The following is a 26,408-nucleotide window of genomic DNA, read 5'->3' on the forward strand; positions in this document are numbered from 1 at the left end:
CCCATCTTCAACTTTGATACATGTAAGATATATATATTAACATGAGTTTTCGAAATTTTGACCCTTTGTGGGGGAGGTACTAAAATTTAATTTTTAGCAAAATGTAGACTATTTTGTGGGCGAGGTACCAGAAGGAGTGGATCGATATTCCCCATTTTCGAACATAAACTAAGTTTGGATTAAATCGGTTACTCCCTTCGAGGGTTATCTTGCGCAGGCCTAACAGACGGACGGAAATTTGTAAATTGACTGAAACGCACTTGGGTTTTATGGTTGGGTTTGTATAAAAACAAGCCATTGAGAGTCGGGTCAGAATTGAGAGCCGGGTCAGCCATTGAGAGTCGGGTCAGAATTGTACGGCGGACACTCCATCAATCAAAAAGTCGAAGTGTGAGAGCTCACATTGTCATGATTCACAAGGATTTGTCTTCTCTTGTTCCCTTTTGCCAAAGGGACATCTGTTTCTTTGGCAAAAGTGGACATGTGATATCTACTTCTCATGAATAAAGCAGGTCAATTCTGAGTGGTAAATCCGAATCCTTACATATCGAACAAGAGAAGACAAATCATTGTGAATCATGACAATGCGAGCTCTCCCACATCGACTAAAACAGAGCCTTTAGATTGATGGATTGTCCGCCGTACAATTCTGACCTGACTCTCAATGGCTTATTTTCAGATTCAGCTTCGAAGACTCACACGGCAAATTGCTTCTTGGTTTCGGGTTCATATCCATAGAACCACGACTTGGGATTATCTCGAAGCATCGCAATAGCATTCTTTACAGTTTTGAGCGATTGTCAAATGTTGCGGGAGAACATATTTTTTTTTTAAGTCCGGTGTCAGATGTTTAAGCAATGTGGAATGTATGCTGGTGGAAGAAGGGTTCTTGGATGCCATATGACGAACTTGCTATACTCAGGATCTGATCTATATCTAGTATCAGACGGCAGCCTTATTTCAATAGACGACCAATATTTATATACCACAGATACATTTTGGTTAAAAAAAATACGCATGCCTATTTAAATCATTTAATCCTGAAATATTATGACAAATTTTATAATGTTAATGCAGAACAAAATCTGATCCTAAACCAAATTAACACAATTCAATTTCCGTTCAAAAGAAGTGGACAACAATGGGTCATATCCCCAACAAAGAAATGACATGGAATGTTAAAGTTAAAGACAACGAAGACAGTGATTTACAAATCAGGGATGGACAACTACAATTGTTCGACAAAGTAAAACACATTCTATCGAATGTTAATGTATATACTCGATATACTTAATATACGCTTGTTGCACAGTGAGCGGACGGAGCCTACACAATTATCACGGAACTCATACTTTCTGCGCATCTATAATCCGAGCATGGGCATTATTTCGCGATATTTATTATTATTTTCCGAACTTTTTCTTCCACGGGGTGAACATTTGACCCGCTGAATATTAACCGTACATTAGTAAAATATGTGATTGACAATTATATAACCTAACAAATAACTAAAATTGACCCGGTTCCATATATGTGAACTGTCAATACGTCTTTCATCCTCTGAAGCCCCGAAATGTATTCTTATAGCCAGATCGGTAGACAAATACGGCCACGTTATAGCATGGACCTGCATTGAATATTTTTTTTTTTTTTTTGGATAAAGGTTTGCCTTCAAATGAACCCGGAATGATTACTAACAATCCCATTTGTTGAAAAACCAACTTCCCATCTCTGACTCCTACACTCGTATTATGAGCTTAAGATTAATTCAATAGAAACAGCATTGTCATGGATTTTTGTCCTGCACTCACACCACTCAAATGTGTGTGGTTCATAATTGTGTTTGGCTAAGAGATTTTCTGTTGTGGTTGTTGTTTTTGTCAACTCCCCCATCTCTTCTTGACTCAACGAGGGAAAAAGTCTCCCACATATTGTTGATAACTTTATGACGGGAATAAAGGAAGGATGTCATGCAACATACATATGTATATGTATGTATAAATGTTATAACAATAGTTCTATTGTTTATCAATATAACATCTCCCAGTTTATCTTTCGTTTTTTTTTTTGTATATTTGTATAAATATGTGTGACATATTATTATTCTTCCTGGACTGCAACAAAAAAGCGGGGGAGTGAGACTGTAGGTTGAAAATACTTGACAAGATTAGATAAAGTGATTATTCAATAATGACGGAAGTTGGATGACAAAAAAGAGCACACAAGTGACAGCATATGCTACACGAATATACATACATATTTTAAGTTTTTGTTTTGGTATGTTTTTTTTCTGTTCTGTGTTCTTCAAAGAGGTTATTCGATATAATGGGGTCATATATTTCCATAATCTATCATAATAAATTTTCTGATGAAAAATTGCCTGTTGTTGGATATGAAATTTATGTAAAGGGACATATGGTTGGGTGCTTATCATTTCGTTGACATGAATAAAAGATTAAGGCATGCAAAGGAGCAACTGGGAACGCGAAAGTGAACAAAATGCAATCGAATAAAAAACATAAAAAAACGTTAGTTGACCATTTTTGGAGAGGTTCCATAGGAGGTTGCCCTATAGACCCCATTTGAGAACTTAATGTAGGTTTGGAAAATATTTCGATTTGCAAAGTTGGGAACAAACAAGATATTCTTTCATTATCTTGATATTGGATTAACAAATATTCATAATGTTGGCACCTTCTGGGGAAAGTACCAAAAGGAGTGGACCAACGGGTCTCATATTCAAGTTTAGTGAAATTTTATATTACATACGCTCCATATGAGATTAACAAGTTTTCAAATTTTTTACCCTTTTGTGGATGAGGTAATAGAAGAAGTGGCCCGATAAGTCCAATCTTTCAACATTATATAGGCATGATTAGAAAATTAGTTTGTGCAAAGTTTGGTTTGAATCGAATGCTCTGTTCGCATTATAATTATGACCATGTGACCCTTTTTGTGTGGGATGTACAAGAAGAAGCGGAACGGTGGTTGCCATCTTTCATCATAAATTATGTTAAAAAATTACGATGTGCATATTTGACATCAAATCGGACCATTTTTATTGGAATAACAGATTTTTAAAATTTTAACACATTGTAGGGGAGGTACAAGAAGGAGTGTCCGGTTGGGTCTCTTCTTCGAACTTGATTTAGAGTTGGTAAAAATACGATAATGTGTAGAGTTTGGGTCAAATCGGAAATTATTGGATTTATAAATATTGCAATTTGTTACCCTTTGTGGGGAGGTACCAAAAGGGGTGACCCAATGGGTGCCATCTTCGGATCTAGCCTTGGTAAAGATAATAGATTGTTCAAAATTTGGTTCGTATCGGATTTTCAGCACTATATTGACCATTTTGTAGGGGAGGCACCAGAATGAGTTGACCGATATTCTCCATCTTCGAACTTAAACAAAGTTTGGAAGAAAAATTACAGACAGACAAACAAATGGACATTTGTAAATCGACTCCAAATTGTCTGAAACCGATTTGGTACAAAGACCGCCAATATTTCAATGCAGCACATGTTTGCCGTTCAAAAATGTATATACCCTCATTAACCATAAGGCTGAGGATATAAAAATGCTCCGACAATGGGCTTGGACGTGCAAATCAATCTGGATAGGTTATAGCCGTAGAGTCTTGACAGGGAACCCAATGATTTATTTTTATTCTCGCATATAAAAAAAGAGTGTTTAACGAATTTTGTTGCCTGAATATTATGTTCAAGCGCTCAAGGTTTAGGAGAGGTCTCAATCGGATTGGAAAAAGTCTTCGACAATTGGTTTACATTTTTAGACCAGTGGAAAAACGATGGAAATATACGAATATATTTAAACAATTTCTTAGTATTTTTTTTTTAGTTCCTAGCAGATTTCTTTAGACAAAATTTCAAATATTATTCTCATTCAGTTATCCTTAAAAAATTAGCCTCATGTACAATAAAAAAAACAGTGAGTGGAGCAGTATAGTCGGACGGGGCCGGCCAAATGTTACCCTACACAACCTACACAACGAACATCTTACTTCTTGCGGTTCTATATTTAGATACTCTGCAATATTTCGTGATATTTGCACCACTCTTGAAGGTTATAGGTCAAAAGCTGCACATTCAAACCCTGTCATATTTTTCAAATCTTGTCTTTCCGAGTTGAATATTTACGCCATAAAATAAAAATTTAGTCACTTTGAGTTTTTATTGATTTGGCCTCGGAATATTCGCCGATCATAATATAATCATCGTTCTAGGTATTTGGCCAGATCCCCTTCATCGTGCAAAAGATTTATTTTTGTTCTGCACATAATAATGGCCTCTAGAGCGACTAGAAAATCTGATAAAAAAATAAAGTTTTCGGTTCACTGCACCCCTAACATAATCTCAGCATCAACAAAAATTATAGGCGCTGTCCTTGATTATAACCGGGTACTTCATGTAAAATTTCAAAGTTATCAGCGTAACACTTCCGCCCTCTAGCGGAGTAGTAATGCTAAACAATAACATAACAGATAGATACCTTTAAATATTTACCTATAATTCCCACATTCGAGAACATTCGCCATTTTGCCAAATTTAAAGGTCATCAACTAACCTTGTATATACTAACAACTTCTCCGGTCTATGTCCTTCAGAATACAAATTTTTTAACTTTTCTCACAAAAGTCTGTGTTATTTTGACCCGCTTAATATTGACCGATCTTCTCCAAAACTGTCATGCTTTTTCTTTCTCCAGACCCTTCTCTCTGTGTAAAATTTCGTGATATTCGGATCATAATGGTAGAGGCCAATATTAAGATCCGAATATCACGAAATTTTACACAGAGAGAAGAGTCTGGCGAAAGAATAAGCTTGACAGTTTTGAGAAAACCCGATAAAAATAAAGTTGTTGGCCCATTTAATCCTCTAAATATTAAAAGATCATTATAACAAATATTAGGGGTCCTCTTTGGCCAGAACCCTATCCTACATGCCGTGACGATTGGTCCATAGCTGTGGCCTGTATCGTGTTTATATGTCTACATATCGGCTCAGCTAGTCGAGATAGGCACGATCGGTATACTTAAAGGTACATCTAGGACCAATATTTCGCAGCGTTACAAACTCTTAGAACCACACAAAGCTATGATACATAGTTGTGTAGGGTATAAAAATAATACCAATTTTTTAATCGTTATAGTCCATCCCTTTTTAATTTGCTTCCACTATAAATATAATTTTAAGGACATATCCCAATTATCTAATTTAAAAAGTCATTAAAAAATATGCTCATGTATTTTCCACTTAAACCACCTAATATCCTTATCCATCCCGCAATGAGTTATTACGTGTAAATCTCGTAATAAAATAAAAGAAGTCAAATTACGCCAGCACTGCAACACAAATTGAAAACAAATTCCACTTAATTCGATTTAAAGAAGCTAATCTGTCATCAGCATCATCGACATCATGGTCATGACTCAAATGACCATTCAATTTGTTCCCGCTCCTGCTGTGGTTTTCATGTAAATGAATGCATGTACTCAATTATGAAGATTAGCGGCAGTTTTTTTTTCAATCCTGCAACGATTTTCCTTTTTTATTCCTAGAAATCAATTTACTCATGAAATGTCAGAGAGGAATAAAGGATTGTCCTTTCCGTTGATGCAGTACAAGAGTAAGCAATTTGTTTCGCTTCAAATGGGGTAATTTTCTTCTACGAATTATTTTGTTTTTGTGTGGTTTTCGAATGAATGCAATTACGAGTTGTGTAAACTATTACCCCTCTTAAAGGGTATGCTTGTACATAATATGATTTAGAAGTCTGTATCTTTCTCTCCCTCTTCTGTAGGCTTAGCATATTCCTCTTGGAAATAATATGATTTAGAAGTTCCTTATTACCCACCTCCCAGGAAGTCTAGCCTTAGTTACACTCTAGGCAGTCACTTAATTAACAATTAAAACGTGTCTGTAACTTATGTCGGGTTTCTAAGCCCCTCAACCCATAAGACATTCCAAATGAATGCAAAGGAAATTGTTGACATGGTTGGTTGGCTGCCAGCCTGGCTGGCTGCTGCCTCCCTAACTGGCTGGTTGCTGGGTGATAATTTTAATTAAACAAATTAATAAATAATAATTATATTTATTTCTCATAAGCAACAACAATTATTATTAATATTTAGTGAAGTGAAATTGAAATTCATTTGCCTGGCTGTTATGGGAAATAATTGCCTAATTAAACAGAAGAGGTGGGATATTGACATAAAACATAACTTTATTCCCCGGGGATGGTTGCTAAAGAGCAATGGAATGCCTAAACGGTTGATGTATGGGTACCAAATTAAAGGAAAACTCATATATTTTCTTAAAAATTTCTTCAAATCCAATAACAATTTTACTGAATATGAATAATCTGGCAGAAAATAATTTTTTCATAAAATTTTTGATTTTTTTTAAATGTATATATATATATATTTTTTTTTTGTCTCTTGATTAAATTATTGTTCTGCTTCAATATAGTATTCAGAAAAAACTATATATATTTAATTTTATTTTTAACATTATGAAATCTTCTTTTAACATAAATACATTTTTTTTCCTAAAAAAAAAAAAAACAAAAAATTCTAAAACCCACCTTGAGGTTTAATGGGAATGTAGTGCTGTAACCTTGTCGTTTCCATTGTAAACGGAAATTGACTTCCTTCGATAACCCAACACAGTTTGTCAATGACAAATTTTATATACCGGACACAAAAACTTCTGGTTTATTTTCCCATGATGTGTTTTTTTTTTCAATTTATCAAGGAAATGTTGATGTTGTTGTTCTTCATACAATTTATTGGTATTTTTCCGGGATATCTAACAATCTCGTGTCCAAACTTATCACAAAGGAAACAACAGACAAAGATAATACATAAAACAAATATAACAAATAATCATATATAAATGTGTGAGAGTTACCTATATGCGGAGAAAAAAATGAAAACTGACATATGGGTACCGACTCGCTTATAACGAAAATGCTCTCGATATCAAATAAAGATTAGGATTTTTGGATACAATCGTTATAACACTGTTGTCAGAAACATTTTAAAAATTTGTAAACCTGATATGAAACGAACGTATTATCCAAATTCCATCTAAATTTGGATCATCGTAATATTTTCACCAAATCCAAAAATGGGACTTATCGTGCAAGGTGGATACGCACGAGGAGCACCCCCACTAAGTAAGGTTCTTTTCCTAAACGCTTTACGAAAAAAACTACTTAAACAACTAAGGGTCCGATCGTCTTTAAGAACTCTACAGAAATTCCATATTTGCCAAATCTCTAATGTCTTAATAGTAACAGTATTACGTCAGTATCTCACCCACACCACACTCATCTTACACCCACATAAATCCGTTTGGGACATACATCTTTTATGCAAAAACACAATAAGAGAACCATGCCGTCAGTAAGAAACCAGTACTTAAGCCGAAACGAAAGACTGGCCCGTATAGTGCGAACACAGCGTCACGAATAAATTCGTATGTAACCCTGCATTTGTCACTGTCCGTCCACCTAGTCCCCACCTTTCAACAACACACTCCCGAAGGACCAGGTCAGAAAGCCTGAGCCAATTATCCTCATCCACTGCATGCCACGCTTAAGCTTATACTTGATAGCCCTACATCTCACCTCAAGATCAAGCGACACGGCGCCAAGCAGCACTTGTAACGCCTCTTCTGGCCTAAGACAGTCGAGGCAGCTTTGTACCGTACAGGTGAACCATACGATGCACAGGCAACAAATAACCCACAATATTTATGGCACTCACAGCACGCCTACTCATGCTCCAATCGATCAAAGTAAGGAAGAAAATTCAACCGTTAGGAAACCGTTATTCCGAGATTCTTAACTGTAGTCGAATACCTTATGCCGCGTTCATCAGTTCGAATAAAGGGAGGGCGATTGTGTGCCAACCTACCTTTCAGCAGCAGGACGATTGTGTGGCAAAAACACAATAAGAGAACCATGCCGTTAGTAAGAAACCAGTACTTAAGCCGAAGCGAAAGACTGGCCCGTATAGTGCGAACACAGCGTCACGAATAAATTCGTATGTAACCCTGCATTTGTCACTGTCCGTCCACCTAGTCCCCACCTTTCAACAACACACTCCCGAAGGACCAGGTCAGAAAGCCTGAGCCAATTATCCTCATCCACTGCATGCCACGCTTAAGCTTATACTTGATAGCCCTACATCTCACCTCAAGATCAAGCGACACGGCGCCAAGCAGCACTTGTAACGCCTCTTCTGGCCTAAGACAGTCGAGGCAGCTTTGTACCGTACAGGTGAACCATACGATGCACAGGCAACAAATAACCCACAATATTTATGGCACTCACAGCACGCCTACTCATGCTCCAATCGATCAAGGAAGAAAATTCAACCGTTCGGAAACCGTTATTCCGAGATTCTTAACTGTACTCGAATACCTTATGTCGCGTTCATCAGTTCGAATAAAGGGAGGACGATTGTGTGTCAACCTACCTTTCAGCAGCAGGACGATTGTGTGTCAACCTACCTTTCAGCAGCTACAGCAATGTCTTCTCTGTTGCAACCTCCACTCCAACTCGGTCAACCCAGACCTGCACAATCAGCATAGCTTGCGCACCACAATTTTCCAGTTCAATGAAAATGAGCATCAGAGTATCCATCATGAGGTTCCAATACATGGATCACCAATGGAACCTTATGGACAACCACGCTGCATATTCCTCTAGACCGAAGTACTAGCTCCCACGACACAAGACTGCGCCCGATCTCTGACAACCTTGTGAGCACGCTATCCCATAAATGGATGTCAAATGCGCCTTTGAAATCCACAAATATGCCAAGGACATATTTGGAATTTGAACCGCTCAGGCAAATATTGCACATGCTGCCACGCGTCCACAGTACCTCTACCCTCGGTAAAACTGAACTGATACAAGGACGTGCATTCACAGCAAGTCGTCCACATACGCACAAACCTTGAAGGAGCCAGCTAGCTCCCGCAACAGAGGATCTATCATGAGATTCTATACACATGGAACACAAATGCAACCCTGTGAGCAACCACGCTACACATCTTTCCAGGCCGAAGCAATGGCTCCCACGACACAAGCCTTCCTATATCGGAAATAACTCTTCAAAGGAGCAATCTCACTGCACCCGAACTCTGACAACATTGTAAGCTCACTATCCCATAAAAGGAAGCCAAATGCGCCTTTGAAATCCACAAATATGCCAAGGACATATTTGGAATTTGACCCGATCAGGCTATCTTGGACATGCCGCCATTCGTCCACAGTATCTCTACCCTCGGTAAAACTGAACTGATACAAGGACGTGCATTCGCTTTAGCATTTCTCTGCAGCATTTTTTTAAAAACTGAAAAAAAGACTTATGCCCCTATACGGCACGAGGATCATTCTAAGTAACACAACAATTCGGGCACACTTCCAATCAAGCGGGAAGTATCCATGGCGAATACAACTGGAGAAAACGAACTCGATATATTCCGGCATGTCCTTTCAGACGACTTTAACAATCCTTCCAAGCATACCATGCATACCTCGCGATTTTCTACTTCCAAACCGCCAGATACTGCCCACAACATCTATACGATCCTAACCCGAAGGTTCCCTCATTTCATCAACAACTAGAGGAAATTATGTAGTCTCAGAATCCGGAAAGAAATTTAAAGTCGAATATGGGAGCAATGCCCAGTCCATATTCGATTTTAATGGATTTTAGGTATTTTGAAATTCTGCCCAGCAGAAAATTTACGACGATTTTACTTGTCTTCTATTAAGAAAGTCTTACAATATTCCCACTGATAGAAGACGTTAATATGCTTCATTAATCTTTATCTAAAATATAAATATGGAATTTAATATTCAATATCTGACAACAACAATTTTTTTTTGTTATTTTGTTAATTTCCTTTAACAGAAAATTGACTTAAGACCTCATCATAATGTTTGTATCCTCTCCTAAATGGAGCATAAAACGCATTGCAACGAAGACATTATTTGCAATGTATTTTCAATACGCAAAACCGATGCCGATACCAATACTGAAGACGACAACAACGACAATGATGATAGAGCAGTAAGCAGCTACAAGTATGTGTTGCTGTGTGTATGTGTGTGCGAATCCTTCTTAGCTGAAGTAACCACATTTATTGTAATATCCTGTGGCGTTTTACCGCACCAAAGCACTTGTCGTCGCCTTCCGTTCGAATTTGTGTCAATGTCCCTAGTCAAGGAGATGGCGACGGGCCTAGAGAGCGGAAGAGAGAGAGTGAAGAGACTTTTACTCTAAGTACTTTGCGGAGCAATGCATGAATGAATAAACTCATATATTATAAGAGAGCTTTGTTGCCATAATATTAACCCATAACGAATGAAATCGAATATTGCCATAATGAAAAAAATTAGAAATATAATGTTACCAAAAATATATTTGATAATAAAAATCCCTATTCTTAGCAAAATTATTTTTTTTTTACTTCTCTCTCTCTGGAAAAAAAGAATTGTGGCATGGAATTTCCCCAGTACTTGATGTCAAGTACTTATTTTTGTTGTTTGTTTATTAAGTAGCTTTGTCTATATATATGTGTGTGTATGTCATGTCATTCATTTTACTGTTATCGTTTTTAGCCGTCTGTCTCACTGTTGTTTTTGTTATTGACGTCCTTTGACGCAGAGTGTGGTTAATGTCCTCATGCTGTGTGCATTGACATGCAGACACTGTTGATTCAACGACAGGAGGTCATAAGTTCATTAGGGTTTGGTCGGCAGAACAGCTGCTCCGGAGAGAGGGAGAGAGAGAGATGGAGGGGAAGTATGTGGCTTAGTTGTGTGTGTGTGAGTGTATGTGTTTTTAAGTTAATACAATGTAGGTCGGTCATTCATTTATTATTAGTTTTTCTGTTCATTAATTTTCTTTCTTTGCCATTCATTTCATTTCAAATGCGCTTCATTAAATAAAGAATGAAAATTTAACCTCCATACTATTTTGCCAAAAGAGGTAAATAACCTTTCATTTTTGTGAGAAAATTAATGTCAATGTCAAATGTTCGTTGAATAGAATCGAATTGAGACGTCTTTATTTGTTGACAGCAGCCCACAAATTGCATGTCAATCAAGATGGGTCAATTAAGGTGGATAAAAATTGTTTCTACGAAAGGAATCAAGAGTCTGAATAAGTAATCAAAAGCCTGGATAAGTCTCTCTGTCGCGAATGTATTATCCTCCATCATGAAATAAATATCCACCATTGTTGGGTAAAAATTTTAGTGCCGTTGTTCACGTATCAAACATGGTCTTCAAATAATAAAGATAGTGAATGTCTCGCTGTGGGTCTCTTGTGTAAAGGAGAGAATATTTAGTCACACAGGGATTTATTTTCGTATACAGTCCACTTGAGATGAGATTATTTTGGTTGAGTGTTTGTACACAACAATAAGATAGAAACCTTCTATTGCCACATGTGGTATGTTTGGGTGAGATTACGGGGAATATTTTTCACTACAGACTGAACACTTCCAACTATTAGACGACCTCTAAGAGAGGTTCTAGAAATAAAAGAATACACACAATTTCTGAAGGTGAATAATGTTCCATATACATGGACATACAAATGGATCTGTTTCGTAGGAAGACCATCGACAAGTCTTCTATACAAAGAAAAACTTATTCTATAGAATAGCCGATTTGCAGAAATATCCCTTTTGGTCTTCTATGGACACGTATCGGCACACAAGACTTCCTATATCTCAAATAACTCAGCTTCTAAGGACTTTCACTCCGCGAAAAATATCCGCGCAAGCTTTACGGATCCCTCGTTTATCAACCGTGGATAAATGTTTAACAAGAGAGGATATATTTTCCACCATAGCGGATAAATTATCCAACTATCATCGTGGATTAATTTTCCATCAGTGTGGATAAATTTCCAACAATAGTGGATATATTTTCCACCACAGTGGATACATTTTTCATCATCATGGAAAAATGTTCCACCATAAAAAAGTTATCCGCCATAGTGGATAAATTTCTTATCACTGCGAATACATTTTCCAACACTGCGCATAAATTATTCGCCATAGTGCATAAATTTTCCACCATATTGGAAAAATTATCCACCATAGCGGATAAATTGTCCACAATAGTGGATAAATTACCCACCATTGTGGATAACTTTTATACCACAATGCATAGATTTTTCATCACTGTAGTGAATAAATTTCTCCTAATTGCGGATACATTTTTCAACATAGCGGATAAATTATCAGCCATAATGGATATATTTTACACAATAGAGAATAAATAATTATCCACCATGGCGGATAAATTTCCCATCACCACGGATACATTTTTCATCACCGTAAATTTTCCCCCATTGTGGATAAATTTTCCCCATAGCGGATACATTATCCACATTTTCCCCCAGTGTGGGTAAATATTTCACAATAGTGGATAAATTATCCACAGTAGTAGTGAATAAATTTCCCTCCACTGTGGATAAATATTTAGTGGATAAATTGCCCTTCATAGGGGATAAATTTGTCATCACCGTAGCGTATAAATTTTCAACACTAGTGGATACCTTCCCCCAGGTTGGATAAATATTCTACATTAGTGGATAACATTTCCAATCATAGCGGATAAATTTTACATCACCCTGGACAAATTCTTCTTACTTACTTAGCTGGCTTGTGACAGAACTTTCGTTCAATAAGCTGAGCTTAAAAAAGATTTCCAGGCGCGTTGGTCTTTTGCGCAGATTTTCCAATTTGAAAGACCATTTTCGGCAATGTTGTCTTCGACTTGATCTTTCCATCTTATTCGTGGCCTTCTTCTGCGTAAACCATCTGCTGGTTCGCTCTTATATGCCTTCTGGGCTGGGGCATCTTCATCCATTCTCACAGCATGACCTAGCCAATGTATTCGCTGCAGCTCAATACGTCTAACATGTCGATGTCCGAGAATAGCTGGTATAACTCATGGTTCATTCGACGGTGATATTCACCGTCAACGCAGATCGGACTATAGATCGTACGGAGAATTTTTCTCTCAAACACTCCAAGAGCTGCCTCATCTGCTTGCGCAAGTACCCATGCTTCAGATCCATATAACAGCACGGGTAGTATCAGCGTCATGTAGAGTGTGAGTTTGGTCTGGCATTGCTTTTGAGTTGTTTGCTCAGACCATAGTAGCATATGTTGGCCAACACTATCCTTCTCCGAATGGACAAATTAACTGCCATTAACTGCTCTATACGTTTGGCCGTTATGTTCATCTTCCAGAGCGGCACATCCACAAGCCTCTTCATCTTGGCAGTACAATTGTCCTTTCTTGGTGGCCCTTTCTTCGGCCGCTGTCCTGGCCGCACTATTCAACATAGCAAACGCCCCAACGTCCCCAATTTTTAATAATCCTGATTCTTTTCTCTTTTCCCCCTCTCCAGTAAAACGCTCCAATGATGCTCAATCTTCCAGCAAAAATACAGCCGAGACCGCTTTGAATAAAAAATCCAGTCCCGAGGTAGTACCAGCATCCTATACCGCTCCACCCCGGCCAAAATCCAATTTCATAGTCCAACAACAACAGCAGCTGCAGGAACAACAAAACTCGCAAGATAATAACGCCATGGAGAAGAGCAATGACTTAATCAGTTCCGCCATTGCAGCTGGTCTAACTGCCGCCGCAGTTGAAGCTGCCGCCGTTGCTGCCAATCAGCGGGAATTGGAACAGCTAAGAAAACAAAATCCCCAACAGCAATACTATCCCAGCGATGAGGATGACAGCGAAACTGCAGCTGCCATCAATAAGCGTGGTATTAGCAATCAACAACAGTATGGCTATACAAATCTCTCACCACCAGAAAATACCTATCCCGACAATTCCGGTTTTATACCACCACCACCCAGTGGCCGTTATGCATATCCCTATGGTACCTATGAGACAATGCCACCCAAGGAACCACAGACACCACCCGGTGTATGGGGTGATGAACTGATCGACACCCCTCCCAATGTTGTCTACACCGATATGGATGAATACGGTGGCATGCCCATGTCTAGAGGTAATTTGGACTCTATTCTATGTTGTCAATGTCTTCAATGTTGTCTCCCTACTGGTCGCATATACGAAAAAAAATTAAAGTCTGCCAACTACTTGTACTTCCATATCCTTTTTCAGTTCCCTCGTCATATCATGATAAAGCTTACGATAATCTGGCCACTCTTTTAAATTCGGAGAATTATATGGACTCGTTGCCATTGCCGTATACAGGAAGACGTTACTACAATTCAGTGGGAGGTGATAACGATCGCAATAAGCGGGCATATAAGGTTTTCAATCAATTGGCTAATAAGTTTCCTGATATGAGGTAAGTAAGGGAAATGGGGGGAGGGGTTTTTCAAATTTGTATCTTGAAAAATATGGAAAATAAAATGTGCTTCTCTTTTAGATTGAAACGCGACACCAAATTGACTCCTGCTGACATGCTGGCCTTGGTTGCCCTCGTTGAGGCTGGTGAACGTGCCCGCAAGGATACCGATGCTGATGCTGGCTATGCCTATCCTCCCGAAAGTTATGTACCCAAATCATATGGTTTGAATGCCAACACCAATAGCAACAATAATTACAATCTTGGAGCTTATGATTATCCTGCATTGGGTCAAGTTGATGATAGTCTAGACTATAATAATGGCCCCTGGCCCATGGAACCCCAATCAATGGTTGATTATTATGGTGTCCCTATGAATATGGAACCTGTGAGCAAATATAATACACCTCGTATGCCGCTTAAGGAGAATAAATTCAATGATCGTAAGTATCAAGAGAGGGGGGTTGGGGAGAGTGGAAAGAAATTTCCCAAAAAATATGAGTCTTCAGGATATAAAATTCATCTCACAGGCCCTCTATACCTGGATGAAGTTCCCTAGGTCCTATACATATAAAACTGAAACGCATTCTATATACGGGCCTTTAATAGCTTTAAAATCTTCTCTAGGTCTTACACAAATACGAATACATCCTGTAGGATGTACAAACTATTTCCGATTTTCCTTTGTATATCAATGGCCTCCCACAGGTCTTCTATTGATTTAAGACCTTATACGTATAGGTCTTCTATAAATACACTGCCTCCAAGACAGAAGACCTCCTATAGGTCTAATACAGATTTTCAACAGATATATCTATATATAAAGATAGACCGAAGGCCTGCAGAGGTCTACTACAGATCTTCCATAAGACTTCCTAAATAGGTTCTGTAGACAGAAAGAATACAGAGGTCCTCTATTGATAGAAGACCTGATCCAGGTCGTCTATGGATGGAATACCTCATATCTGAGATCTTCGAATATTTGAAGACTTTACAAAGGTCTACTACAGATCTTCTACAGATATAAGAATTCCTAAAGTGGCTCTGTACACAGAAAGACTACAGAGGACTCTATCGATAGAAGACCACATACAGATCGTCTATGGATTGAAAACCTCATTCAAGTCGTCTGTACATATCTGAATTTGTACAGTTCTTCTATAGAAGACCGCATCGACTTTCCAAAGGTGTTCTGCAGATTAAAGAACTCCTACAAGCTTTCTACATATAGGCGATCTCTAACGGATAATATTTAGATAGAAAACATCCACACAGTCTTCCTCAGATTTCCAACTAGCTTCTCCGCATCTTTGTCATATCGCTTTATCTCCAAAGCTTGACCATCAACAATTCTCTCTTCTCCAGCTCCTCACCACATATGTTCCATTAGCTGTTCTATATCCACAAACCTCTTCATCGTGGCAGTATAATCGCCCTCTCTTGGCGGCTCAGAATCTTCGGTCGCTGTCTTCGTCTTATTGGTCCGCTTTCAACTTCCAGACCGTATTTCCAGACTTCTTTATCCACATGCTTCATCTTATTGGTCAAACCCTCTGTTCATGTCTGCTCAATTCCTTTGACATCCTTATTTGCACCAAAATTTTCTTTTAATTGGTCGTATATATATATTATTTTACGGACATGCTTCTTGTTCACCGGATTCAATTTCCCAGCCGGACCCTGTTCCATAACAGGTATATTTGCATCAACCACACCATCGTTCTTTTCAATTTATCGCGTTTGACCTCTGTAGATCGACGGGTCTTCTCCGAAAGAGCCAGTTCTTTCAAAAGTTTCCTTTCAACCTTTTTCCATGATTTCCCTGCTGCCTGGGCATTATCTGCTACCAATTCATCTTTAAGTTCGTGAATTTGATATTCCAATTGGAGGTATTTGTTTTTACCCTCTTCAACCTCCAATTGGAGGCCTTTGTTTTTAGCTCTTCAACCGTTGTCTGCAACGACTGCACCTTTTTCATTCAGGTAACCATTAGCGTCTTCTGTTGTTTCTAGATCAACTTCTAGCTCTATATTTTATAGTCATATACGCACTGAATTTTTCATCATAGCATTCGTATAGCATATCGGACACAAACTTCGCTGAAATAAGATTTCGTCACTCCTCCTACGGATCGTCTTTCATCGGGTGCGCCTCTCACTATATCTTCTATATAGTAATCCAGACTATCGAGTCTCTGTCTGGTTCATCTTCTAGGGTAAGGAACTCTATAGCCTCCCCCTTCTATCTGCAGCCGCAATGCTCAGAATCGAAGCTTCCCCGACTTGCCGCAGTCTTCTTCTGACTCAGCATTTTATTTATTTTAATTTTTTATTTCTTTGGATTTTCCACCAAGCATATTTTTCTCCACGATCGGTCCCTGGATCCGGCTCGAAGGACCAATATTCAACTGGGTTCAATATAGTTACACAGATATTCTCCGCGGAGTTAAAGCACGTCTAATTCAATCTTTCTGCGTTTACACACTAATTTAGTCAAAAATAGATTCCTGTTTAACTAAATATTCTCCCCTTTACACAAGAGACCCACATCAAGACATTCATTATTTTTATCTTGCGGACCAGAAAATTCATATAAAAGATACAAATTTAGATATATGAAACGTAAATGCAAAATAAAAAAATAGCTGGGTGATCACATCCAGGCACCACCGCCATCTCTCCAATATTAGAATTCCAAAAGGTCTTTTATATGTAAACGTCTCCGATAGGTCATATATAGCTAGAAGATCGTCAAAAGGTATTTTATAGGAAGACCTTCTATGGGTATTTAAAAAATACCTTATCTAGTCTTCTTCTACTTATTTAATATTTCCAAATATCAGAAATTGAAGAACTTCTGCAGCACAAGTCAAGGTCATCATTAGATCTTTTTCTATATATTTTCAAATTTGATTTACAGATTTTTTTCTAATTTTTGATTATATTTTTCCTTTCAGGTATTTTCAATAACAAACATTACATGGTGGCTAAAAAGAAGCGTTCCATAGCCAAGCCCATAATACCCTACAAACAGGATAAGCTATATTAAATTCGGCTAATAAATAAAAACATCAACAACAACAAAATAATAATCAATTTGAGAAAAAAAGTAATTTTTGAAATTTACAAAAACACCGTTTAAACAACATCAAATACAATTAATAATAAACAAAATAGTGTCAACAAATAATCAACAAAATGTGTAAAAATAAGTACGCATAAACATCATTGTCATCCTACTCTAAATGAAAGCCCCCAGAAAGTATTTTTCGGTTCTTTTTTAATTTAATCTGTAAATGAAATCTTTAAACATAAAAAAACATTTTGTGTCAAATTTAACAACAAACATGTGCAATTGTTATGAATTACAACGGCATTTATATCAATTATTTATTGAATGAAGAAAAAAACATCAATCTTAATTAGAAACAAAGAAACGTACTAAATGAAAAGAAAAATGAATCACAACAGTCTGAAAATAATTATATATATTTTATTAACATTTGAAAACAAAAACAAACTCTAAGTTAAAAAATAAAACAAAAATAAATAATTATTATTGTAACTTTAAATATTTTTTTTACTACTAACGCCATCTATTGTTTGTGTTTTGTATCGATATACACGAGCTTAATTCAACTCAAATGTACTGTATCATATAATCTAATCTTGCTCCATCATTCTCTTTTGTCATAAAGCACTTTTTGAAAATGCACCCTATACTCTCACTCTCTCGTTTTGTATCACAAAAACGATACATCCACCACTCATCTGAGGGTGGTGAGTTGAATATATAGTAGCCAGGGATGGGTGTTGTAATACAGTATCTCTATTTTATTTTTGAACCTATTTTGTTTGTAAATATTTTATGTAAAAAAAATTAGATTTTTGGAAAGCAAGAAATATTTTTTTCTAATTTTGTTAATTATATATTGTGTGACGAAAATGTCACACAATATATACGGACCGGGCAATAGGCAGGACTTTTAAATGCTAAGTTTATGTTGAAAACGCGTTGTTTCTGTAGAATTTTGTTAATTTCCACACATTTTAGTGGGTTTCCGAGTTATTTTAATATGAGAATTCCGAAATCGATATGTAAATATTATTTCAAGAATATCTCAAAATAAAAAAAAATGGTTTCTGTTCCTTTCGGATTATGGAAAGTATCCCTGTTTGGCATAGGTTTTTTAAAATTCGTTCCATTTTTTAGGAAGTTACACCGTAATGTAATATAAAAAAATTGGAAAAATCTTTCCTCTCAATGGAATTCAGCATGTCAATTTGATTGAAATATCAATAATCATAGATTGTTCTTGGACGCGTTATCGAAATTATGCCACCATAATTCACTAAACCCTAAATCAAACAATATGCAAATCATAGGGTATGTAATAAATTCCGATTGAAATTGGTTTAGATTTCGTAATTTAATTCCATTGTTTATTTTTTTAGCTTCTTTAGACTTCGATTGATTTGATAAATTCCGAAAACTTAAAATGAATCCCTGTGTTTAGTTTAAATATGACAACATATGGATCCTGGCAAGGTCCTGTTGGATCTCCGCGTTTTGTGTCTAAATTATCATATAGGGTATGTTCCAGAACTTGCAAGAATGTACAATTCTTTACTACGATAACAATCTTTCCTTTATGATATCGAAGAAAATAGTAAAAATTATTTTAAAATAAGATGAAGATTTGGAAATAAGAACGTTTTCCGAAAACAGTCAAATACGAAAATAAATCCACATTAGAAATTCGTATATATTCCATATGGTTATGGAAAAAGCAAGAAGGTATTGCTTATTTATATTGGGTTTCTCAAATTCGTTGCGAAACTATCAATTTTCGAACAAAAATCCAATCATACACAAATATGTGTCCAAGCATATAATATAAAAATTGATCGAATGCCTAAGGCCTATTACTTTCATGTAATATATTATAGGGCAATATTGCCTTCGAAATTGTGAATCCTCAGAACTACTAGTGAAACCTTTATCTCAGAATAAGGAAAATGTGCAAGATTTTCTTATGTTGATCCCATGATAGTCTCATTTGAGAAATTTATAATGGCAACACTTTTTAATTTGTAGCTATCTATCTGTCTATCAATTTAATATTATATACTAATCAGAATTATTGAAACATCAGAAATATTGAACATCAAGACTATTAGCGAAACCACAGTATCAAAAGACTGACTAAAAACCGTAAAAATGTTCCGATACTGCAAGGGAAGGCATCATTATCTTTACTTAAAAAATCGTTTACAATATTTGCAGACGATATTTTTTTCAAGTATTCGATAAAGTTCTGAATGATACTGTTACTTTCCATTACAACGAGTTGATATTTTCAATTAATGTGTTAATACTGATATTTAGCAGAAAAATAAAAAACTGACTAGGGAAAGTATTGGTTGAGTCCCTTTTTCGGATTTCATGCTGGATTGAAGACCCTTGCTAAAAAAAATTAAACAAATATGAATTTTATATAATGTGAGGTGTCATACCATTAACCACGTTTTGTCGATGATATTTCAATATAAAGCTCCTAAAAAACTTAGAAAGATGTTATAAAGGTTAGTACCACTGTCATAGCGGTATCCAAATCAAAGGATTTCTTTTTTTATTTAAAAAAATGGCAAGAATTGAGTCAGGATGGAAAGGTATTAATAAAAAAGTATGAAATAATTTCCTACAACTTCTAACCTCGTCAGATTTTTTTTAAATATATCCCGTTGACTTAGATAAAACCATCTACTGAAAAGTTGGTCTATAGTTATTGAAGTTTTTAAAGGAAAGATGGTGTTCCGAAATGTTGTTTTCCACTTGATCTTTCAATCGTAGCCTTTCTATTCCACGTGAATCATTATATGCCTTTTGAGCTGGCATATAAACGTAGAACACTGCAGCTCGATACGTCCGACTACGTCGATCACCGAGAATATATGGTACAATTCATGGTTTATTCGACGTCGACTTTCACCGTCGGCGCAGATCAATCCATAGATCTTTCGTAGAATATTTCTCTCAAACACTCCAAGAGTTGTCTCATCTGCTTGACTAAGTACCCATGCTTAAGATCCCTGCACCAGCACTGCAGTAACAGCGTCGTGTAGAGTGTGTGTTTGATCTGGTGAGAGGCGGACTTGTTTTTGAATTGTTTACTCAGACCATAGTAGCATCTGTTACCCAACACTGTTTTCGTACGAATTTCAAACTGATGTCATTAGTTTTATTTATGGCGGTACCAAGGTATATAAAATCTTTGACCTTGAATCTGTAGTTCTCAAGTTCCACCGTTGGTCCAAGTCTCCTAGACGTCTTGCTCGTTGATACTATCAGCTTGGTCTCCTCGCCAATGCGAGAAGAGTGGATGTTACCGCTTGCAATGTTCGAACCATTATGTCGATATCATCGGCGTATGCGAGTAACGTGTGTTGTTTGGTGTACAGAGTACCATTTCTGTTCACATTTGCATCTCGTCTGATCTTTTCCAGCAGGATGTTAAAGAGGTCACACAACAAATTGCCACCTTGTCCTTTCCGACTTGAACTGCTTACCTTGCGCCAATTAAAGTTATATATTATCTCCCACAGATTTCTCACTTGCAGAATATAGACCTCGTATAGCTCGTCCACGAGAAAATTTTATTTTTTCTTCAATTTGAAATATTCTTCAACTTGAATTATTTTTTTTTTTACAATTCTCAAATCGATAAATAAAATAAACAATTTTTTATTAATTTCTCTTTCGAGATGAGCTACATGATCGAAATTGCAATGAAAAAGAAAGCCAGAGACATGATTTCATGTAGCCTTTAGACTTTCACCTATGGACAGGCGCATACATGGCTACGCAATCCAAATCCTTTTTTAAGAGCAATTTCAAAATCAAATTTAGGGTTGTTTGAGTAGACGGCCTTCGGCCGGGATGTGACAATGTGGCTTACAAATGTTACTCCATATGTTGTATTTATGTCGAATATTGTTGCGAAATTGCATCTACGAATTAAATTCAACCGTGTCAAGGTACGGACATTTTCAGAGCAGATTTTTATTGCAGTGACGGACTCATAAAAAACAAAAAATGCTATTTTACTAAATAGACCTACAGATTTCGTATTGCTTTCTTTTTAATAAGTGTAAAATATTGTTTTACCACAGTTAGACAAAATAAATGTTTCATATTCCGTTTTGTAATTATTAAATATTTTTAAAACCTATAGTTATAATTTTATCCTTGATGTTTCCGATATCAGTGGGAACAAAGTCAATTTATTTTATTCCTATTTTACATAGAAATTTGAATATTTACAAAATAGACTCCTCGGGTCATGATTTTTTTAGTAACTTCACTAATAAAGAATTCTTTTTTGCTGATAATATAATTTTCCTTTTTTCAGAAAGCTAGTTTTTTTATTCCAACTAATGTTAATATTTATTTTTTTTTTATAAAAAAAAATAAATAAATATTGCATTGCATTGACAATTACAGAATTCCCATCCCTGTAACTTGCTGTTATTTACGCTCTCTCTCTCTCTCTCGTCACATTTGCCTCATTACTTGCTTTAGCTTTGTACTAAAACGCGCCATCTATAAACGATTACATGGAAATTGATGTAGATTTGTCATGGCAGCTGCTGTATATTTTTAGGCGTTTCATTGAAAACAAAAACAATCAACAGAAGAAAAATCCATTAAAAACTATATCCCTTAAGTTTTGGCATTTATTTAAAAAAATACTAAATCTAAAATATCTAAAACAAACATTTATATAAATATCACATATATATACAAAAACACACACGAAATATAACACTCACATACAAACAAACACACACACACCTAACTATGTAAACAAACATAAAATTGTTGTATTGTATATTAAACCAATCTAGTAATTATACATTAAAAAATATTAACAAAAGAAAAAAAAACAATATTTGATTGAATTGACAATTTAAAATTAAAAATAATTAAACCAAAAAATATGAAAGAAACATGTATTATTAATTCGAAATGAATAAAAACAATTAAGTGGCTCATCACATTATATTTTAAATGGAATACCAAAAAAAAAGAAATCCAAAAAAGGACATACAAAGTAAAAACAAATTAATAAATATTATTATTATTAATTAAATAAATCTCTTATTTAATCAACAAATGACTGTTTTTTCGGAATTTAAAATTAAAAAAATTATAAAATAAAAATTATATATATTACCAAAAAAATATTTACGGGCATATTGCAAAAATAAATACAAAAATTATGCTAGAATAACAATTAAAAATCCCAAATTATGAAAATCAACGGAAAAGTATTCGTAAAAAAATAGTAGGACTATAAAAAAGAAGAAGACAATGCCAATCAACACAAGTTCCAGACAAAACAAAGGTGACTTACACAACATGGTTTTAAATTTCAAACACAATATTCACCATGTTTTGAAAATCAACCTTTGACAAAAATAAAGCTACTACTACTTTAATTTTTTAGTTTAATTTCTTTACTATCGATCGATCTTTTATAACTAACTATATATTATACTCTTTATACATAACTATATATATTTATATACACTAACATACATATATAATATACATACACATACAAATCATTTAATGTATACAATATTCATACACGAAATACACATACACTCAAAATAATAAAAAATTTATTTAAAAATAATAAATAAATACATTTAAGAATATTTACAACAGTATAACACTTTCACATATTTACGTAAGGGTAACGTGTGAAATACTACATTACGTTACGCTCTAATTAGGAACAGTATTAAGGTGAATACACACTATTAGTTCAATGAAAATTCTATTCAAAGTTTATTTTGCTAGACATGAGCGACAATACTTTTAAGACCGTTCATGTCACAAATCCATGTAGATTTTTTTTTGCGTCAGAAAGCTACAAAAAGTTTTATTCAAAACTAATATTTTGTACTTAATCGCCTTTATGCTTTATTTTGCCTATAGTCGTTGTTACACTATACGGTCATTATTACATGGCAATGGGAGACAAATGCAACACTGTTGAGCAGCCTCCTAGGCCGGTTAAACTATTTCCATTATTCGCTTGAACCGTGACACAATGAATATGTAGTCCATTTAACGCAGCTGATGTCTCAATTAACTGTCAAAGTGGGTAATTTCTACTTGAAGTCGATGTGCAGTGTTGCAGATGGTCGAGATAAAAACAAAAGTTTTTGCTTTGATACGTCACCTTATTATTGCATCATGGCTTGAACATTATATAGTCGTTGTTACACTATACGTTCGTTGTTATCAGTTCGAAAGTGTTGCATTGTAAGACAAATGCAACACCGTGTTGACTAACTTTGAAACATTACATAATTCTTAGGCCTAAGCAGGCTAAACTATTAATGTGAATGGCTCGAACATTATATAAATTCATTAATAATTATATTATAATTATTACAAAATTTAAAAATTATAAATTCTAAAAAAATAGCCTTTTATATGTTTTTAAAAGCCTAGCTCCCTAAGAGGCAATGAAACTTGCCAGCAGGCTTAAGCAAACTACAGTAGATATCGGATATAAGAAACTCAAAAAAAGTCGGAGATTTCTTTCTTATATGGAATTATCGGATATAAGAAAGTATAAGCTCTATGCTTTTGATAATCTTTCTTATATACGACTTTTTCTTATATGAGATGTGCTTATATCTGATATCTACTGCATCTGTTTAATGAACGTAGGAAGTTCATTCAAATAGGCAGGAGACTTATCAATATTCTGGGAGTCGGTATGTTAAGAACCAAAAAATATGCAGAACAATTAATATTTTTTAAAAAGAAGGCATTTATTAGTCAGGCTTAGTCGTGAATTGATGTATATATTTGAAGGGTTCATATATTCAAATAGGCGATTTTTGTGTTAACTGTCGAGTACCTATAGCACTCCATAAAAGGTCATTTCAGACCTACTGAGCCTAATAATCATCTGTGGACGTTTATGCTTAATATGACATATTAAGAGATTCCTCTAAAGTGCATGTCTAGCCTGCTATTAGAGGGATATTTAAGAATTATTTCGTATTGTATAACAGACCTTATGAGTCTTCCATAATGAAGTCTATCCGAACTTCTATAATAGGCCATAGTTTACTGGAAAGTCTAAATTATCTCAGATAGGCTAGAAGCGGCCTTCTGATATTCTATAAGAATATTTTCCGGGGTTCTCCAAGTATTACGCAATGTATTCGATAAGAGGGCCTTGTAAATGTCTATAGAAGCAGGTCTTATTTCTATATAAAAATCTAAAAAAATACTTTCTGGTCTTCTATAAAAAACACAATAATTTTAGATATAGTGATGTTCCACAAACAAGACCAGATTCTGATCTGTAAGAAATTCTGATAGCATTATGTGAGGAGACCTTCTGTATACCTATAAAAAATCCTTCTTGTATTGTTTTATAGGAAAAACTTCTGGTCTGGTTCTTGTCTTTTTTATAGGAAGAACTTCTGGTCTGCCATAAAATGACTTTCTATTGTTCTATAAGAATAATTTCCGGGGTTATCTATAAATTCCACAATTTATTCTCCAAGAGGGTCTTGTAATTTTCTTTAGAAATACCTTCTGGTCTTCTCTAAGAAGAGCTTCTCATCTTTTCTAAGAAGACCTTTTGATCTTCTCTAAGAAGACATTTTGGCCTTCTCTAGAAAGACCTTCTATAACAGGAAGTTCTGGCCTTCTAAAAAATATATTTTGTCCTGTAAGAATGCCTCTTGGGCTTCTATAAGAAGGTATTATGGTCTTCTAATAGAAGTCTTTCTGGTCTTCTATAGCAAGGCCTTCTATAATAAGACATTCTCTTCTTCTATAAGAAGACTTTCTGGCCTTCTATAAGAATATATTTTGGTCATCTATAAGAAGACATGTTGGCCTTCTATAAAACGATCTTGTGGCCTTCTATTAGAAGACCCTTCGGCCTTCTATAAGAAGACCTTCGAGTCTTCTATAAAAAGTCCTTCTATAAGAAGGTCTTCTGGTCTTATATAAGAAGATCTTCTGGCCTTCTATAAGAAGACCTTCTGACCTTCTATATGAAAGCTTTCTAGCCTTCTCTAAGAAGACCTTCTGCCCTTCTATAAGAAAATCTTCTGACCCTTTATAAGAGGACCTTCTGGCCTACCATAAGAAGACCTCTTGACATACCATAAGAAGACTTTCTTGCCTTCTTTAAGAACTCTTCTGGCCTTCTATATGAACGTCTTCAAACCTTCTATACGAAGACCTTCTGGCCTTCTATAAGAAGGTATTCTAACCATCCATAAGAGGACCTACTGACCCTTTATAAGAGGATCTTTTGGCCTTCTATAAGAAGATATTCTTCCTTATATAAGAAGTATTCTCCAAGAGGGCCTTGTAATTTTCTATATAAATACCTTCTGGCTTTCTGTAAGAAAGTTTTCTGGCCTTCTAAAAAAATTCTGACCTTCTATATGAAGTCCTTCTGGCCTTCCTTATGAAGACCTTCTGATCCCCTATAAGAGGACCTTTTGGCATTCTATAAAATACATTATATTCTTCTATAAGAATATGTTCTGGCCTTTAATAACAAGACCTTCTAACCTTCTGGCCTTTTATCATTGGCTTTCTATCAGAACTTCCGATAGACGATGAAAATGGCTTCCGGACTTCTATAAGATCTTCTTCAAATAGAAGACTTTCTGGTCTTACATGAAAAGACCATGCCGCCTTCTATAAGGATGCCTTATGATAGTGTACCAAAATATATAAGAAGATATATTTTTTAAAAGAACCTTATTTCTTCTGAAGGAAAACATTCTGGTATTTCATAAGAACACCTTTAGGTATTATATAGTACTTTCCCCTAGAAGAAGTCCTTCTTGTTTTTTGAAAGAACAGACCTTTCAGTCTCCAAAGAGAAGGACTTTGAATTACAGGTTTTATAGACTTTCAGGACTTCTATAGCGGAAGTTTCAAAGAGAAC

The 26,408-nt window shown here is 35.6% G+C and overlaps 2 protein-coding genes across 2 annotated transcripts in view; one reads left to right on the forward strand and one right to left on the reverse strand.

The window, feature by feature from the left end:
* The window catches only part of LOC133335089 (eukaryotic translation initiation factor 3 subunit I), a 293,205-nt gene that overhangs the window by 261,919 nt on the left and 4,878 nt on the right, over positions 1 to 26,408 (reverse strand). The window lies entirely within an intron of this gene.
* Positions 7,152 to 17,446, forward strand: LOC133335108 (uncharacterized). The gene is made up of 5 exons (XM_061543413.1): positions 7,152 to 7,200; positions 13,475 to 14,092; positions 14,209 to 14,398; positions 14,480 to 14,841; positions 17,355 to 17,446. The coding sequence occupies exons 1-5, from the start codon at positions 7,152 to 7,154 to the stop codon at positions 17,444 to 17,446; spliced, it is 1,311 nt and encodes a 436-aa protein (XP_061399397.1).

This window comes from Musca vetustissima, unplaced genomic scaffold (assembly GCF_032173495.1).
Source record: "Musca vetustissima isolate MV318-11 ecotype Yass unplaced genomic scaffold, APGP_CSIRO_Mvet_v1 utg14086, whole genome shotgun sequence".
Classification (NCBI taxonomy): Eukaryota; Metazoa; Arthropoda; class Insecta; order Diptera; family Muscidae; genus Musca; species Musca vetustissima.